A 19,821-nucleotide genomic window follows, 5' to 3' on the forward strand; every position below is an offset into this window, starting at 1 on the left:
TTTCTGTATTACGCACACACGCTCGGTACATAAACACTCATATAAATACTCTCAGACTGTGTGTTTTCTTTGTTCTACCTCATTGTGCTTGTCTACTAATGATACAAATCTCCCCTGCATGAGGTAAACCAAATCAAATGAGGTGTATATTTTGGACAAACTCACACTTTCGGGGTCCAGAAGAGGTCTCAATGTGGCTATCCATAATAATGTCTATCTAGGTTAAACAAACTGATCTTTACTGTAAGGTAGGGGTAAAACAGTCATGCTTTGCATGACAATTTATATACAACTGCAAGTGGAGGGGATTTCAATGCAAGAGACTTTGGCGCAATCCCAATTCTATTTTTGTACCCTTACCCCTTCCCACTCTGTTTTAAGGGCCAGAGAAAGGGGAAGGGCTTCCAAATTTACCCCTAAGAATTAAGACAGCACTACAGCACCTGCACACGTCATCATATGTCATCGTGAGCTCTTGCTTCATATGAGATCAGACGATGGCGACTGCTGTAGTGATTCCAGTTGTGCTATTTTTTGGTATTTATCTTCAGGAAATCTTCATTAAGATCGTAATACTGTGCATTTAACACAGTGGCCATATTCATCAATGTAAACACACCAAAAACAACTTTAACATTATAGCAGATGCTGTAAAAAGCTCATTCCCAGCCACTAGACTTTTCTGACGGGGTATTCCAGTGTCATCGACTGTCAGAATGTTGTGGGAAAGCTGTACAGGAGATATGATTAGGGATTATAGATCGCAAAATTTTGCGTTTTTTATTTTTCCGATTTTTTTTATGGCGGTAAAACACGGACACGGTTATGAAAATATTAAAACATGTTTGTTTGTCATAAAAAAATCTAAATAATGACAAAAAATACTAATTTGTGGATCTCCTTACTTCCGGGTTTAACTATCCTGCCGTTGTGGCTGGTGTATTCTGGGAAATTTTCTTACCCCTTGGTTTCGAGTGTGGTCCTGAAAAAATCTTTGTTCGAAGGGCTATTCACCCCTTCCCCTTAGCCCTACGCCTTCACGCTAAAGAAAATTAGGACACCCCTACCCGTTCATGGCAATGCACAAAACGAGAGGTTAAGGGGAAGGGCTAAGGGGTAGAATTGGGATTGGGCCTTGATATGGCAAAATGGAAAATGTGCATTTGATTAGAGCAGACTAAAGCAGTAAAACCTCGACATGACAAGCTTCATTGTCTCTTTTCTTGGCTCTGTAACAAGTGAGATTTAGGTGGGGTTGAAATTATGAAAAGATTTTGCCACAGGCATTTGACAACAGCCCCATTTTACATCTTTAAAGAAAGAGTTTAGGGCTCGTCGCAGCATCGTATATCACATTATATGCATCTTTGGACAAGGTATACAGTAACTAACACACAAATAAATCTCTCTCTTTCTCAGAACCCTTCCTCTCTGGACTGGTCCATTCAGAGCGCCCTGTCGTCTCTTTTCCCTCCGTTTGAGGCTACCGCTCCTACTGTTCTCAGCCAACTCTTTCGCACCATTGAGGAACGTTACCATGGAGATGCACTGCAGTGCCTGCTGAACTTCCTTATCCCAGCCAAACATATCCTAGAGAGTGTGCAACAAGCCGCCTGTGTGAGTATAACACACCAAACACAATAAAAACACCAGTGGATTTAAAGTTCATCTGCCCCTCGGTACAAAAACAACCTAAATGTTAAATAAATCAAGTGGCTTGCTTTAAATTTAAGAATTTAGAGACAAGTGCACCAAAATATGATACATATACCATTATTTGCTCTCCTTAGTTTTCCTTCAATAGAAGACGAAGAAGAAACTCCATAGTGTAAAGGCCTGTATTATATTGCAAGTCATTTGAAGCCATACAAAAAGATTTGAGAGTTGACGCCAAGAGAAAGAGTTTTTATGAATCATGTCTGTTAAGTGAAGTAGGTCATTTCACAATTGCTCGGTCAGACAAACAAGTTGCACACTTCGACTTTGAGAAATGTTTATGAGGGTTGAAATATGTGGTTGCTTGGACTATTTTATGTACTGTAAAACCCAAGAAGTTAACTCAAACCATTTGAGCAATTGATTGCAACAAACCATTTAAGTTTAAAAACTAATCCTATGAGTACTGGGAAGTTACTCCATTTGAGTAATCGAAGCAATTTGAGCACAGTAAAACTCAGTGAATGAAGAGAACTCAAACCAACGGAGTGCTGTAAAACCCAATAAGTTAAGGCAACTCAAACCGTTTGAGGAAACCGTTGGCAACAGACAATTTGAGTATTGTGAACTTACTCCATTTAGGTTAAAGTAATCAGGTATTTAATTAACTCATTACCTTTAACACTGAGTTCAAAACTCTTTTCAAATGAGTAGATTTAACCTACAGTCAATTTTGAGTTAACTACACTCGTTTCATTTGATAAAGCTGACTGTTGGGTTTTACAGTGTGGTGTTTTTTGGGGGACACCAGGACAGACAGGTCATGGACTGTATACAAAATGCACATGTACAAGAACACTGTGAATGATAAAAGAGCGAGGCAGTTATGCATTTTCATGTTTGGGTGAACTAAGCCTTTAAAGGATAAAATATGTTAGTATTCGAGGCCAGATGAAAGCAGTTTCCTGTGCAGGCATTTCGTCCATGTGGACTTTTATGGCACAGATCCCACATGCTACTTATCCTTGTCCACTCAGCACAAGATTGCTTTGTTTTATCTTCAGAAAGAACAAAGGCCTTGCAGGGCAGCTTCTTCTGAAGGGGATTCAAGAATGCTTGCGTGCAAGCCAATAAAAGGCATCAAGACCCAAACTATTAAATATCTGGTGGTCATAACATGTGTCAATCTGAAATTATCTGCGAATCAACAAACTAGCTCTGTCTTTCTTGTTCTCTAGGCTGCATATTCCGATGTCCTGTTCCAGTGTGAGGGTTGGCCATTGTGTTTGAGTGACCGTGTGGTGATCCAACTTGCCGCCATCAATCCTTTGCTACTCAGACCTGGAGATTTCTACTTGCAGGTGGAACCTTTCGGAGAACAGTCGGCCAGAATTGTCCTCAAAAGTCTTCTTGTGCAGGAAGACCTCCTGGGGCAGGAGAATCTGATCTTGCAAGCAGGTTCCAGGGTGCTGGAGTGTCCTACAATTGAAGAGACACCAATCCTCGAGACCTCTTATCCATGCATATTCACAGAGTCCTGGCTAAGGGAAATAAATGAGGGGCGTCAAGGAAATCGTCTTTCTAGATGTGTACTGTCCTCTGACAAGGGGGTTGTGAAGGTACCTTGGACCGAAGTTGCCAACCCAGAATTCCTTGACAGGCCAAAATCGAACGTCTGGCCTGATTCAAAGCCATGTTCAACCGCAACAATCCGCGTAAGAGATCTTAATACTGAGATTTCAGATATCGAGTCTAAGGTAGTTGTAGATTTCCTACCTCTGGAGATGGAAACTAGGATTGTTCCTGCAATAGACGGCTTGGCGCTTTCTGTTCAGCTGGTTGAGAGTGGTAGCAGACTGGTGAAGGTTAATCAAGCACATACAATTAGTAGTTTTGCTGGAAAACCTGTTGGCTGGGTCTCACCTAATACCTGGGACAGCAGGCAAACACAGGAATTGGAAGGAGAATATGTGGATCTGCTGGAGTTCAACAAGGAGAAAGAGACTTTGGTGCCAAACAAAATAGCAATGCCCATGAAGCCATTAGGCTTCAAGCTAGTCAGGACAGCTCAACCTTCCTCAAAGAGCAATGTTAGCATATGTGGCGTGGACTGTAATCCAAACAAACAGCCATCTGAGATCATGCAACACGATCCAGATTCCAAATGCAGGTATCGGCAGTCCTACATGGCAGCTCTCAGAAACCCTGTGAATTTTGAGAGAGCAAGTATGCTGCCTTGTCTAGATGAAACAAGGACGGATGCAGGGAAGGCTGAGCCAAGCTGTGAGGGATACGGAGTTGGCCTCAGACTTCAACCTTCGAGTTGTATGTTTGGCCAGACACCAAACCAAGCAGACAGAAACCCGATGCAATCCTTTGAGAACTCAGCCCAACAAAAGCAAAGCCCAAAGAACTCGACACAGCCAAGTCAAAACGTGCCCCATGACCGTAAGTCAAGGGAAAACGCAGACTCTCCTGACCAACATATGACCCAACTTATCACAAGCATGGTCCAAGCAAGACAGCATCACAAGTCATTCCTCACAGGGCAACCGGATCTCCCTCAGACTGTACTGGGAACTAAGGCCTTACCAGATAAAAGACATCCCTGTCTGAACAACGCCATTAGACAAGATTCATTTCACATGCGGATTAGTGGCCAGAAGCATGCCAAAACCCAACACTTACCCAAAATGGGACTCAGGGCTTTACCTGACCACGGTGGTCACAGACATGATGCTAATCTATGTTTACAAGGTTTCTCTCCTATTCAGCACTCACAAAATCAGCCAACACATATCACCGAACAAACACCTCAGCCCCAGATCAGCCAGAATCCATTCAGAAATGAGAACAGCCTTTTGGATTGCAATGTCTTCTGTGATGACAGGCATTGCGGAAGAGGCCCGGGTTCACCTGTACAGGTGATCAAAGGTAAAAGCAGGTCTAAATCCCGCTCATCTTTATCAGTCTCGGAAACAGCCAGACAGTGTCTGCAGTCAAACAAGCCGACCAACCGAAGCCACAGTGATGTCTATCCAGAGATCATTCCCATGTTGCCTGCTATCCACGGAATTAAACACACAGCTGACTTGGTATCCCCAAAATTAAACAGACCACAAGAAGCAAGGAAGGGTAAGTTGGGTTAGACCTCTGCGTGTAAAAGGAGACCGTGCTTGTGATTGCTTACAGAGTCAAATAAGTAGAACTATTCTAACAATTCTCTCTGAGGTTACTTGCTGCTGCGTGTCAGCTAATTGCATACAGATTTTCACCCCACATCTTACTTTGTTGTCAAAAGACCACCTGAAGCAACATGGCGTCTGGCCAACATGCTGTTTTTTAGATTCTTTATCCTTAAATGAAAAGCATGTCCAGACGTGACTGATATGTACAGTTGTGCAAACTACTACTATGTGGCCACATCTAGTTGCCGCTTCCATGACACATATTAAGTGATTTACAGATGACCTTGACCCTAGTCCTCTGCTGCGGAGAAAATATCCCCTTCTGAAAGGTCATCTTAAAAGAGTGCAATGTGACACTGGCCAAAGGTCAGGAGTGTGCACGGCATTCCTCAAGGGGATTTCTCTGCAGTCCTTCATCTGATGTCTTTCTTCAGCAGAACTGAATGAAAGCATTCATGAAGACCAAGAGCCAAAGCAGGGAACAGACATAGCTACATCCTTCCCCGTTTATAGGGGAAGCTGTTAGATGTCTTTGTAAATGGGACAAGTCATTTTCTTAAATATGTTCTAAAGGGGAGGGCAACAGCTCCATCTAGCTGCAACATATATGTGATGCTGGACTACAAAACCCTGCTGCATGGGTATATCAGATATATTTAGGGGTAAACAGGGCTGGAGTGGGACTCTTTTTCAGCCCTGGAGTTTCAAGTCTTAGACCGGCCCACCTCAGTTCACCACTGACTATATTAAAATAAGGTCATTTTCAATTCAGTTTCTAATTATACTATCACGTCTTTTTTTAAGAAAACAGCTGTTTTAGAACTTCAAATGTTCAACAACCCTTAAAGTATTATATGTCTTAACAATAAAAATGAAAAAAAAAAAATGTTACTCAGACGAGGATCGAACTCTGGTTGGCGGCGTCATAACCTAACATGCTAACCACTGTATCGCAACAACTGTATAATGAATGTTTACTTATAACATCATTAACCTGCAGGCTGCATCTTGCTCATGAGGCTACGAGAAAATAGATAAAAAGAACAGAGCTGCGGTAAAATAATGAATAAGAAGGCTGTGGTCAAGTAAATAAATAAATTATTTTTAAAAAGTGTGACTGCTGAGAACGACAGATTCTGGTGCTAGGGACACCGGCCCTCGCAGAAAAAAAAGGGACCGGCCCACCAGGAATTCTCCCAGTCCTCCCGATTAGCCAATCCGGGCCTCGGGGTAAAAGATTTTTCTTTCATGCCAAACATCATTAAAACTTTATGTAAAGGTTATGTTCAATGAAGAATGATATCGATTTCCTAGATTTTTAGACTCTCAAATTCTAGATTTTAAAATGGTTGTATTTTAGCCAAATATTGTTCTTTCCTACCAAACCATGCATTAATGGAATGCAGAATTAATTATTTATTTATTTATTTATTTATTATGCTTTTTGACCGATGTATAAATCTCAACTTCAATTTTGTGGCTCAGGATCACATATTTTCACTCATGCAATACGTTCATAAAAAGACTAAAATGTTGATTTTAATTAATTAATTCATTTTCTTGTCGGCTTAGTCCCTTTATTTATCCGGGGTCGCCACAGCGGAATGAACCCCCAACTTATCCATCAAGTTTTTAAGCAGCGGATGCCCTTCCATCCGCAACCCATCTCGGGAAATAAAACGTTGAATTTCTGTGGGTTTTTATCACCATGTTTTGTCCTGTTATGCTTAAACTGTAATTTGTCTCTCCTTCTAAGAAGTCTCCTTATCTGGAAAAGCTGGAGCTCCAGTTGTAAATGGAGTGGAGCTCCAGAAGCTCCAGCACTCCGATCAGCCAACGACTGGCCAGTCTGTGACTGAAATTCAGGGCATTTATATTTCCCAGGACCCCACGATCAAGAGCCTTCTTCAGCTAGGCATCATCTGCCTCCCAGGTACTGTATGCCTCCTAATCAGTTTTGAGTTGTGCTTTAGTGGTTTAAGTTCAAGGCTACAACTTTGGTTGATAGCTAAACAAAGACTTGAGTTGCATCACAAATGACACATTATACACTTTTATATTCCTTTTCGTTCAGCTTAGTCTCTTATTTATCAGTAATCACCACAGCGGAATGAATCGCCGACTTATCCAGCATATGTTTTATGCAGCAGATGCAAACACAGTCCTGGGAAACACCCATACACTCTCATATTCTCACACAACACACTACACACAATGGCCAATTATGTTTATTCAATTCACCTACTACATGTGTTTGGACTGTGGGGGAAACTGGAGCACCTGGAGGAAACCCACGCCAACACGGGGAGAACATGCAAACTCCACACAGAAACACCAACTGAGCCAGCCAGGACTCGAACCAGCAACCATGCCACCATCTCACCGCACTTAAAATATATAGAATATAATTTACCTATAGAATAGAATAGAATAGAATAGAATAGAATAGAATAGAATAGAATAGTAACATTTGGCCTTGACCAACAGTTAGACAAAAGGTAATTGATCTTACGTTTTGGATTAAGCCTAGCCTGAGCACTTTATGAAACATAGACCGTAAAAGATATGGATGTAGTACCCGTGACGTCACCCATAGGTTTCTGAAGAACGCAAAAGAAGCTACAAGTAGGCGTGGCCAACCATCACCATTTTGTTCGCAAGTGACAGACCAAATGACAGGTGCTGACATTGTCTTAACTGATGCTCAACACACACAAATTGAATTATTTATGCATTTATACTGAATTTATATGATTTATGCAGCAAAAAAACGGTCTTTGTTTCTAGTCCAAATATCTACATTTCAAAGCGAAAGCTTATTTATAAAATTATTTAACATCCCCCATTTAGCTTTTTTAAGGAAAAACTCTTAATTTTCCCTTATTTCTTTAGAGATTTAACACAAACAATTTTCTTACTTACAATACTTTTAGATATTTGGACTAGATAATAAGACAAAGCAAATAAAAAAAAAAATTCTTTGCATTGTGATTATTTAATTTCTGTACCTAAAAACCAACACAATCTCACTGCAATTCGTAAATTTTTCATTTAGTGGCTAATTCGTGTGAATTAGCATGATCTTATTTGTACAATTCTGTACGATTTGCTCATCACCCACTGACGGTTGGGGTTAGGGGTGGGGTTGGGTGCCACGCCTCCTTTTTAAAATTGTACATTTTCATACGACTGAACTCGTACAAATTCGTACGAATTAGCCACTAAACTGACAAAACGTAAAATACTTACATTTCCTCGTGAGATCAGGCTGCCAAAAACTGTCACAACTGTTAAATAGTGCTACTCAACTATCTCGCAAAACTATATTTATGTAGCAATATGTATCAACATACCAAACAAGGGACCAATCAGGTGAAGGCGACCAGCGAGACCTAGCTGTCACTCAAGTGGCCACGCCCTTAATTATGCACACTTAATATACTGTAACAATATAAACAAACGGATGAGCTATAAAAAAATCGCCCCCCTCACAGTTGTCATAAAGGGTAACATTAGCTATATGAACCAAAATCGTTCTTTGTACCAGGCAGTGAACACCTTTTTTCTGCTGTAAAGTTGGCCATTTAAACAGTGGGGTCAATAGAACTCTGCTCTATTAATTCCGCATTTGCTCTGAAAATGATAATTGCAAAAATTCCCTTCAGTCAGACAATTTCAGCCCATATTTAAAAGTCACATTTATTTAATCAACATCAACATATAGTTTAATAAAATTAGACATCCATAAGTCATTTGAAGCATCATGAGACAGCAGCTTTGTCTGCAAAACAAACCCAAGAAAACCAAAGGCGCCATCGTTTAATTTAATACAGGCCTGAGTAATGTTTAAGATCTCTGCGGAGGGAAATTTGCTGTGACTACACAAATTTTACATGACACAAAACTATTACATGACTTCAGAGGATTTGGGAAATTATGCACAAGCATATGGACTACTGCTAGCATGCTTTTTGAATTAGACTTCCCAATCATGCACTTAATTTGCATGAAAACAACAACAACAATGCATCACGACTGAGCATGTTTATACTAATCAGAGAAATGGTTAACAACAATTGTTTTGTTCTTTAAAAAAAAAAAAATTGTGAGAAAATTATGAAGAATTTACACACACACACATACACACACACACACACACACACACAAACACACACACACACAATAATAAAAATGCAAAGTCTTTAAAGACTTCAGCGTTTGGATGAGTAAATTATAAATATTCAAGTATTTAAGTGATTAATAAATTTATATTAAAGTAATACTGATATTAAAGTCAGCATGTTGGTCAGTTCATGACTAATATTAAAGTATTAAAGTAATTAATACATTAAAGTAATACAGTGATTATTATATTAAAGCAATACTGATATTAAAGTCAGCATGTCGGTCAGTAAACGATTAATATTAAAGTATTAAAGTGATTAATATATTAAAATAATATTTATATTAAAGTCAGCATGTGGGTCAGTACATGATTAATATTAAAGATATTAAAGTGATAAATATATTAAAGTAATAATTATATTAAAGTCAGCATGTAGGTCAGTACATGATTAATATTAAAGATATTAAAGTGATTAATATATTAAAGTAATATTAATATTAAAGTCAACATGTCAGTCAGTACATGATTAATATTAAAGATATTAAAGTGATTGATATATTAAAGTAATACGGATATTAAAGTCAGCATGTGGGTCAGTACATGATTAATAATAAAGATATTAAAGTATTAATATTAAAGTGATTCATATATTAAAGTGAATTCAGAGGTTTGAACTATTGCTGATGAACATATCTTGTAAATTACTTGCAAACATTTAGCATGCACTTTACAAGTTGCACCATTCCACAAAGGTAAAGCTTAATAGATCAAATGTAAACACTGAAAGCGTTCGAAAGACCAACTGTGAATTTCTCTGACAGGTGTATGATTGACTACAGCATGTGCATTGTGAATGATGACTACAAACGATTTAACAAGCCCAGAAACACATGCATGTTCTGTTATTTGTCACTCAGTCTGTTCTCTTACTCACCCAGGCGGTCGCGACAGAGCTGGCCGGGCTGTGGTTGAGGTGTACGGGGGCAGAAATGGCTGGATTTCCCCTCAGGTTTCTCCTCTGGAGCTCTGCAGATTGTTGCTGTACCTGCACTCCATTCCCAGGTACAAAACTCACAGCAGTGTTCGCAATCACCACAAGAGGGCAGTGAGGGGTGGTGGACACTCAACAAGTCTAGATGGGATACAGCTGCGGATACTCACATTACAGTATAGTTGTGTGACACTGTACAACAATAATTAATATTTTTACATTACCGTGAGGGTTGGCAATAATCAAATAAAATTTAAAGGGTAATTTAAGAAATAATATGAGAAATACTTGGTTTAATTAGTGTTTTGTATGACTGTTGGAGCTGTGTAAAACATGCTGGAATAGTTGGCGGTTTATTCCGCGGTGGCGACCCCTGCTGAATAAAGGGACTAAGCCCAAGAAAAACGAATGAATGAATGACTGTTTTTACATTATTGTGATGGTTTGTTTTAGGTTTAGGGTACACGTTGATAAAACACAATTACTTGACAATTTTATAAATAATATAAAATATTATCGTTAACCTCCGGACACACATGCACTATAAATTGGCGGTTCATTCCGCTGTGGCGACCCCAGATTAATAAAGGGACTAAGCTGTAGAGAAAATGAATGAATGAATAAACTTCCAGACGCAGCTGTATCCCTTCTAGCAACAACTTAGATTCTTCTAGTTTAGTCTTTAGTAGATTTATGTTGTTTATAATTTAATAAAATTACATTTACAGACATGTGTAAATTGAGAAGTGTGCATATTAATGTATAATAATATAAATATTAAAACTAAAAGGATACAACGAAATTCTGAAACTCTGATATTACATCTGTATCATCTGTATTAATATTGCTCTTATACTTTCTACATTGTTTTGGTAAAGCATTAATTTTATTGTGTCTTAATGAAGGTTAGAGTTATTATTATTATTATTATTATTATTATTATTATTATTATTATTATTATTATTATTATTATTATTATTATTAATAATAATAATAATAATAATAATAGAAGTTTAATAATACCCTCAGTATGAAAAGAGCATATAAACATGTTATTTAGTAAGTGACCATGAGAACAGAAAGATGAAAATCTACCCATAAGTTGAAGCAAAGCACAAGTTGTAAATTACATGCAGACAGTTTTTGTTTCTTTATGTTAATACATTTTTGATGCCTGTTGTTTTTTATTATTTCTTTATTAACTAATACAAATAATCGCACAATGTAAAATGTTATTGTTATTTTATTTAGTTTTTTATTTTTAATTTTTTTCAGGTCGGAGGTCAGAGAGTTGGGTCTGACTGTAGTGATTGACAGCAGGAAGTGCCCTTTAACCTCTGTGTTCTACAAATCACTGCTCATGGTTCAGGTGAGGAAATCAATCATCCCCAGCTGCATCAATGCAAACACATCCTTCATTTCCACACAGTATAGAAATGTATTTGTCCACTGGGTGGCGGATCTGCAGTGTTTTCTCTGTGTGTGTGAAACAGGAGCAGGCCCTTCATGCAGTGCACACTATCTTGATGCTTGTTGATAAAGATGCAAATCCTCGACCAGAAAAGCATCCTGGTCTGCAGGTAATTAAGACTCCCAAACACACTGACCAAACCCAGCAATTACACCTTCACAGAAACCTGCAATTTACACCCAAGTTACACCTAAAAATGTGTCTGCGGTTCTGGAGATCAGATCAGGGTTAAAAGGCTGATGTTAAAAAGAATTATAGTTAATAATAATAATAATAATAATAATAATAATAATAATAATAATAATAACTATTTTTTATCATATTATTTTTATTATTGTTGTTTTTATTATATTAAATTACTATTATTATTATTAGTAGTGGTGGTAGTATACTAACAATGATAATAATAATAATAATAATAATAATAATAATAATAATAATAATAATAATTGTTTCCCAGAGATGGGTTGCAGCTGGAAGGGCATCCACTGCGTAAAACTTGCTGGACAAGTTGGCGGTTCATTCTGTTGTGGCGACCCCGGATTAATAAAGGGACTAAGCCGAAAAGAAAATGAATGAATGAATGAATGAATGAATAAAATAAATAAAAAGTAATATTAATAACAATAACTATAATAAAAATAATAATAATATTAATAACAACAACAACAATAATAATAATAATAAAAATAATATTAACAACAACAACAACAATAATAATAATAATAATAATATTGACAATAATAATAATAATAATAATAACAAATGATGATGATAATAATAATATTGACAATAATAATATTGACAATAATAATAATAATAATAATAATAATAATAATAATATTATTATTAATAATAATTATTATAATTATTATTATTATTATTATAATTATTATTATATTAATTATTATTATATTAATAATTATTATCATTAATATTAGCAGAAGTAGTAGTAGTAGGGGTGGTAGTGTAATAATACAAATAATAATAATAATTTTATTATTATTATTATTATTATTATTTGTATTATTATTGATATTAAACATTTAATTAATTTTATTGAAATAAATTAATACTTTTGAAATTAAATATTCATAAAAATTGATAAAAAAAAAGTGACAGTGAACACATTGATGATGTTTCAGCACTTTTCTGATTCAAATAAATGTTGTTTTGTTTTTGTTTTGTTTGTTCTTTTTTGTTTATCAAATTATCTTGAATTTATGGTTTCCACAAAACCCACATTGCATTTTGAGAGAAGGAAAAATATGCAAATTATATTTATGACACACAAGTTCGTATTTGAATTTGACATATTTCAAATAAATGTCATACATGCTACATTTATTCCAAAATATATAATTACATATATAAAATTATAGCTAAAATATTTATGACCACATTTGTAATTGCAATTGTTGAAAAATGGCTGGTCTCGCATTACCTATCACCAGATGAATTCTAGCCTCCAATAAATAAGCCCATTCATCCTACCATCCTTATCTTCGTTTTTGAAGAAACCCCCCATCCACCCCATCTCCCCCTTTTCCTCCTTTAGCAGGGGAAGCTTTCGAGACCTAAAGTAACTGGGTGTAAATCTCTTGAAATGTGAACTCTTGAAAAGTGTCAACTAAGTGTGAACTCTTGAAAAATGTATGTGTTAGTCGACATTTTTTTAAATATATGTATCTTATGTGACATATTTAAAACCCAAAAAATGAATTTGTATGCCATATGTGTAATTAACATATAATTCAATTTATTTAACCATTCATCCGTTCATTTATATATATATATATATATATATATATATATATATATATATATATATATATATATATATATATATATATATATATATATATATATATAATTTATTTATTAATTAATTAATTAATTTATTTATTTATTTATATGTGGGAGGTATGAAGCAGCACAACTATTTTGAACAATGCTGGTAATGAGAAATGTTTCTTGATCTCGAAATCAGCATATTAAAATGATCTCATTTGACACTGAAGACTGAAGTAATGATGCTGAAAACTCAGCTTTGAATCATTTAAATAAATAAGATTTTAAAATTTAATATAATCAAAACCAGTTATTTTAATCCATAATAATATTTAGCATTTTTCACTGTATTTTATTTATTTTATTCACAAATGCATACTCATGAAAATACAGATCCCAGTGTGTATGTAATATTAGTGCTTGGTTCTTGTACAGTATGTTAAAATGCATGATGGTTTCTCTCAGATAGATGTTGTGACGTCACTGAAAGCTCTTCATAAGACAGTGGATGGACATCAGCTGACCTCTGACCTCTCCGGAAGCTTCCCGTACAGTCATGAAGACTGGCTTCAGTTTCACCAGGTAGAAAAAAATAAAGTGACTATATTAATGATAAATTAATGACGTCTTACACCTAAAAGAATTAAGATTTTCCTATTTATTTACTTATTTAAAATAGTAATAAATTAAGTGGAAGCTAATTAATTCATGTAGTTGTAACATGCTGTTGTACATAGTGTAGGTTTTCACTTTTAACAATGTAGAATTACAACAAGAATTAAAGGGACAGTTCACACAAAAATGAAATTTACTCACACTCCAGTGGTCGAAAACCTTTATGAATTTTCATATTTTTTCTGTTGAACATAAAAGAAGATATTCTGAAAAATGTTGGAGCTACCAACTTCCATAGTAAGAACAAAAAAAACAACATAGAAGTCAATGACTGTTTTTGTTTTTCCAGCATTATTTTTAAGCATATCTTCTTGTTCGACAGTAGAAAGAAATTAAAGGAGGATGAGTAAATGATAACATCATTTTAACCTTTGTTAGAACTATCCTTTTAAAATGTACAGTTTCTGCCATCACTATTCTTTTGGTAACAATTTACTTGAAGAGATGTTTATAAGAATGTTTATTAGATGTTTAAAAATGTTTATATGTCATTAAACCTTTATAATCGTGACATGACACATGTCATGAATGTGAATGAGATTTTATGCATGCTTATAACAACTGTTATTAAATGTCATTAGCTCAGTTGTCATTTTAAATGTAAAGGCGACATTGTTTGTTATGACAACTTGACATTAAGAAGTACATCACAACTTGTTTTTGTCTTTATCATGACAACATGACATTACAAAGACAACAGAGATTGTCATAAATCTGTCATAAACATGATTGTCATGAAGCCATTATAAATATGTCTTCTTTTCTTTTACTTGTGCTGCAGAAACTTTCCCTCTTTCAAATCGAACTTGAAGCAGCGTCTTCACTACTACATACCGCAATCAGGAGACTGGATGTTAAAAGAACAGACACTGCAAAGGTAAACACTGGGATTATAATAATACACATTCATGCACCGATGCTTTAGTTATTTTTTTTCTTTTTTGAAGCATAAAAAATGCACTAATATTATTACTTTTCCAATAATTTTCGGTTATTTAATTAATATACAATTTTTCACATTTTATTGTTTATTTTTTTTGCTCTGATTCAAGCTCTGTTTATTCAGAAAAAAACACTTTGATGCTTTGATTTTAATTATTACAAATTAATATATAAATTAAAACTTCCTAATGTACAGTAAGACATATTTATAATTTAGAGGTTTGTAAAAGGTTGTATTTAGCTATTGTACTAACATATTAGTGTTTTTTAAAGATTAAGTGGAATTATAATAAGACAAATTAGCATACAATATTAAATATCTAATATAAACAATGACAATGAATCTCTAAAATCAGTTGTTAGAGTACAATATGCATTCCTAATCTGAGACAATGTTGTTTTTGTGAAGAAAACTATTAAATACTTGAAATAAGCAAAAAAATAACAAAAAATATAAAAAATATACATAATAATGTTAAATAAAGGGCTGCACAATGGCACAGTGGGTAGCAATTTCGCCTCACAGCAAGAAGGTCAAATTAAATAGTTTTTTGTTCATTTAATAAATCAATTTAATTAAATGTTAATGTGTGTTACCATTTTAAAAATAAAATAAAATAAAATAAAATAAAATAAAATAAAATAAAATAAAATAAAATAAAATAAAAAATTAAATTAAATTAAATTAAATTAAATTAAATTAAATTAAATTAAATTAAATTAAATTAAATTAAATTAAAAAAGGACTAAGCTGAAAAGAAAATGAAAATAAAATAAAATAAAATAAAATTAAATAAAATAAAATAAAATAAAATAAAATAAAGTAAAATAAAATAAAATAAAATTAAATTAAATTAAATTAAATTAAATTAAATTAAATTAAATTAAATTAAATTAAATTAAATTTCAAACTTAATTGAAAATTAATGGATAGCTGAAAAGCTTATAATTTATTTTAATATAATACCTCCTGAAGTAACCTCACTTTATTCAGGATGTCCAGTCCTGCATCCAGGAGCAAAGGAGTTCTATGAAGATGGTGCTTGAAGACACGCGATTAGTTGCGCTGCAGAGAGAGGGCGGGGCTATCCTGGCCAGGATGAGGAGGGAGGAGTCTCGATTCGCCCATTCTGAGGACTTCAGGTGTTTCCTTCAGTCTGTCTGAATATTAAGTTACTCGTCTACAGAGACGCACATGTTTACTGTGATCATAATGTTTAGACAGCTGTTGTGTCCAACTTCATCCTGTTTACGTAACAACAAGAGCCTTTAAACACAATATGCACTCCATTAGAGAACCCACATAACCTCAGAAGTTTTCGCCCTCCTGAATATTTTTCCCCAATTTTTGTTTAACGAAGAGCAGATTTTTTTCAGCACATTTCTAAACATAATAATTTTAATAACTCATCTCTAATAACTGATTTATTTGATCTTTGTCATGATGACAGTAAATAATATTAGACTAGATATTTTTCAAGACACTTCTATACAGCTTAAAGTGACATTTAAAGGCTTAACTAGGTTAATTAGGTTAAAGTGAGGGTAATCAGGCAAGTCAACAGTGGTTTGTTTGTAGACAATTTTTGTTTAAAGACTTTTTTCCACACTAAATCCCAGAAGGCACACTAACCCTCAGATGTGTGTTTTTCTGTGTCCTGCAGAGACTCTCTGGAGTCAGTGACGTGTCTTTATGACCAGGTGGAAGAGTCCGTTCACACGCTGGTGATGAAGTCCAACCAGTCTCTGCAACACCTCGAACACGTTCTTCTGCTGAGGGAAACTCAAGACTCGCTCCACACCGTACGTTTCTGACAGATAATGAGTCTACAGCCTACAGAAGCTGAAAATAACACAAGACAAACACTAAGAAGTGAAGAGTGTCTGGTGCAGAGAATAAATCAGCCAGTGTCATATAGACAGACAGACAGTGTCAGCCTTCAGTCTGAAACACAACAGCACTGCGCTAAATAAAGCCAGCTGTAATAAACAGTTTTATTTCTATATGTATTTAAATGCTTACTTAGTTTTTTTAAGAACTCATAGTGAAATTTATTAATAGTATATTAATAATTGTGTAATAAAGAATTGTAATAATTATTAGGATTAGGATTGTTTCCCACTCTTTAATGCTAAAACTGCATCCAAGCATTTAAAATAACAGGCGACAAGACACACATGTAATAAATATAATGTTTTTGTAACATGGTATGCTTCTGTAGTTATAGTAATTTTTATAGATGGTCATACTTTATTTTAAGGTACAAATCTTGCTAGTGATAAACCATTAACTCTGAGTTTTAGCTCAATATACTTCTTACTTGCAGTTTATTAATAGTTTTTAAGGTAGTAGTTGGGTTTAGGATTATGGATGTAAAATAAAATCATGCAGAATATGTGCTAAACAGACAATATTTTAATAATAGCAAGTAGTAACCAATATTAATAGTGAGAATTGACAATTTTTGTTGATATACACATATATGTAAAACTGAAGGCAGAATTATTAGCCCCGTTTATTTTTTCCCCAATTTATGTTGAATAGAAAGAAGATTTTTTCATCACATTTCTAAACATAGCAGTTTTAATAACTCATCTCTAATAACTGATTTATTTTATCCTTGCCATGATGACAGTAAATAATATTAGACTAGATATTCTTCAAGACACTTCTATACAGCTTAAAGTGACATTTAAAGGCTTAACTAGGTTAATTAGGTTAACTACGCAGGTTAGGGTAATTAGGCAAGTTATTGTATACAGTGGTTTGTTCTGTAGAGTATTGAAAAAAATATAGCTTAAAGGGGCTAATAATTTTGACCTTAAAATGGTCTTTAAAAAATTAAAAACTGCTTTTATTCCAGCTGAAACAAAACAAATAATATTATCAGAAATACTGTGAAAATATGCTTACTCTGTTAAACACCATTTGGGAATTATTTAAAAATGGTAAAAACAAATAAGACTTTCTCTAGAAGAATATATATATATATATATATATATATATATATATATATATATATTCTTCTAGAGGAAGTCTTAGGAAGTCTTATTTGTTTTATTTTGGCTAGAATAAAAGCAGTTTTAAATTTTTTATGAATAATTTTATAGTCAAAATTAAATTTAAAGCTATTTATATTTCCGATAGTCTAAAGAACAAGCCATTGTTATACAATAACTTGCCTAATTACTCTAACCTGCCTAGTTAACCTAATTAAGATAGTTAAGCCTTTAATGTCACTTTAAGCTGTATAGAAGTGTCTTAAAGAATATCTAGTCAAACAGTATTTACTGTCATTGTGACAAAGATAAAATAAATCAGTTATTAGAGATGAGTTATTAAAACTATTATGATTAGAAATGTGCTGAAAAAATCTGCTCCCTGTTAAACAGAAATTGGAGGAAAAATAAACAGGGGGCTAATAATTCAGGGGGGTATATTTCTGATTTCAACTGTATATATATATATATATATATATAACTTATCTTTATGTCTGAGAGAGTCAACAGTGTGTGATAGCAGATTCCTGAAGTGTCTTCTGTGAACATAAATATCATCAATTCAGCTTGTGTTTAATGCCTATGATGTTTGCAGATCCAAAAATGGTGTGATGCAGAAGAGCGGTTATGGCAGAAAGACAAAGACGACGCAGAGAAAACCCTGCAGAAGATCCAGCAGAGACTTCAAGACACACAGACCCTCCTCAGACAAGCAAAGGTGAAAATCCTCAAGACTTTCAATCGGACATACACTGAGAAGATGATACTTTGAACCAAATGTTAAAAAAATACTGTAATTTGTGACAGCACGGTGGCTCAGTGATTAGTACTGTCACCTCACAGCAAGAAGGTCACTAATTCGAGTCTCGGCTGGGCCAGTTGGGATTTCTGTGTGGAGTTTGCATGTTCTCCCCATGTTGGTGTGGGTTTCCTCCGGGTTCTCTGGTTAAACACATGCACTATAGGGGAATTGAATAAGCTAAATTGACCGTGGTGTGTGAATATGAGTGTGTATAAATGTTTCCCAGTTCTGGGTTGCAGCTGAAAGGCCATCTGCTGCTAAATCATATGCTGGAACAGTTGGCAGTTCATTCCGCTGTTGCAACCCCTGATAAATCAGAGACTAAGCCGAAGGAAAATGAATGTCTGCCTTCATAACACCTGAAAAATGTCAGACAGTAATGGATTAATGTGAGCTTTTGAGTTCAAATGAATCACTAAGTAATAAAGATACCAGAGTTGTGCTGATAGTTTGGGAATGTGCGGTCTTGAATAAAGATAACGGATGACGGATGGAGATATTTTGTGCAATGTGTGCAAAAAACATCTCGTTCTTGCTTTTGTAGGAGAATAAAGAAAGAGGGATGTTGCTGATAAAGGACGTGGAGAGGAAAAGCAAAGGCACACATTATCCTGAAACGGATGCGTTTAGATGTTACACCACTGGGTTTAAAACCAGGATGACAGGGTTTCTCCTGAAAGCAGAAGAGCGTAAATCTGATCTGCAGACATCTGTGGATCTCTATCGCTTCTGTGAGGAGGTCAGTCCATTAACATTGTCATGCATTTCTGTGGGAAAACAGATATTTAACACAGAGTTACTGAAAGATGATGCTGTCAATTCAGCTTTTGTAGATGATGCTGGAAACTCAGCTTTACACTAAAGGAATACAATTCAATTCAATTAATCTTTATTTGTATAGCGCTTTTACAATTCACTTTCTATTGAATTTATTTTTTATTTATTTAACAATATTACTGTTTTTACTGTATTTTGCCCTGATGAACAGAGCAGACAGCAGTAATGATGCTGAAAACTCAGCTTTACACATTTTTTTAACGGATTAAAGTTCACTTTGTAAATAAAATAAAATAAAATAAAATAAAATAAAATAAAATAAAATAAAATAAAAGAAAAGAAAAGAAAAGAAAAGAAAAGAAAATAAAAGAAAATTTAATTTAATTTAATTTAATTTAATTT

The 19,821-nt window shown here is 34.4% G+C and overlaps 2 protein-coding genes across 7 annotated transcripts in view; one reads left to right on the plus strand and one right to left on the minus strand.

The window, feature by feature from the left end:
- The window catches only part of dlgap4b (discs, large (Drosophila) homolog-associated protein 4b), a 253,303-nt gene extending 243,262 nt beyond the window's left edge, over window positions 1–10,041 (minus strand). For all 4 annotated transcript variants that reach the window (XM_073953505.1, XM_073953503.1, XM_073953500.1 and 1 more), the window contains exon 1: window positions 9,905–10,041. The gene's annotated coding sequence lies outside the window, so the exon portion shown is untranslated. The remainder of the gene's footprint in view (window positions 1–9,904) is intronic.
- quob (quattro b) overlaps window positions 1–19,821 on the plus strand; it is an 85,242-nt gene that overhangs the window by 40,249 nt on the left and 25,172 nt on the right. For 2 of the 3 annotated variants that reach the window (XM_073952576.1, XM_068221648.2), the window contains exons 2-13: window positions 1,420–1,617; window positions 2,895–4,791; window positions 6,601–6,777; window positions 9,909–10,032; window positions 11,237–11,330; window positions 11,455–11,541; window positions 13,689–13,805; window positions 14,680–14,775; window positions 15,835–15,983; window positions 16,505–16,643; window positions 18,436–18,558; window positions 19,187–19,381. In XM_073952576.1, the coding sequence (XP_073808677.1) occupies window positions 3,441–4,791; window positions 6,601–6,777; window positions 9,909–10,032; window positions 11,237–11,330; window positions 11,455–11,541; window positions 13,689–13,805; window positions 14,680–14,775; window positions 15,835–15,983; window positions 16,505–16,643; window positions 18,436–18,558; window positions 19,187–19,381 (2,652 nt within the window). In that variant the 5' untranslated portion in view covers window positions 1,420–1,617; window positions 2,895–3,440. The remainder of the gene's footprint in view (window positions 1–1,419; window positions 1,618–2,894; window positions 4,792–6,600; window positions 6,778–9,908; window positions 10,033–11,236; window positions 11,331–11,454; window positions 11,542–13,688; window positions 13,806–14,679; window positions 14,776–15,834; window positions 15,984–16,504; window positions 16,644–18,435; window positions 18,559–19,186; window positions 19,382–19,821) is intronic. The other variant, NM_001004109.2, reaches the window with a different exon arrangement.

The sequence above is a fragment of the Danio rerio genome, chromosome 6 (genome assembly GCF_049306965.1).
Source record: "Danio rerio strain Tuebingen ecotype United States chromosome 6, GRCz12tu, whole genome shotgun sequence".
Lineage (NCBI taxonomy): Eukaryota > Metazoa > Chordata > Actinopteri > Cypriniformes > Danionidae > Danio > Danio rerio.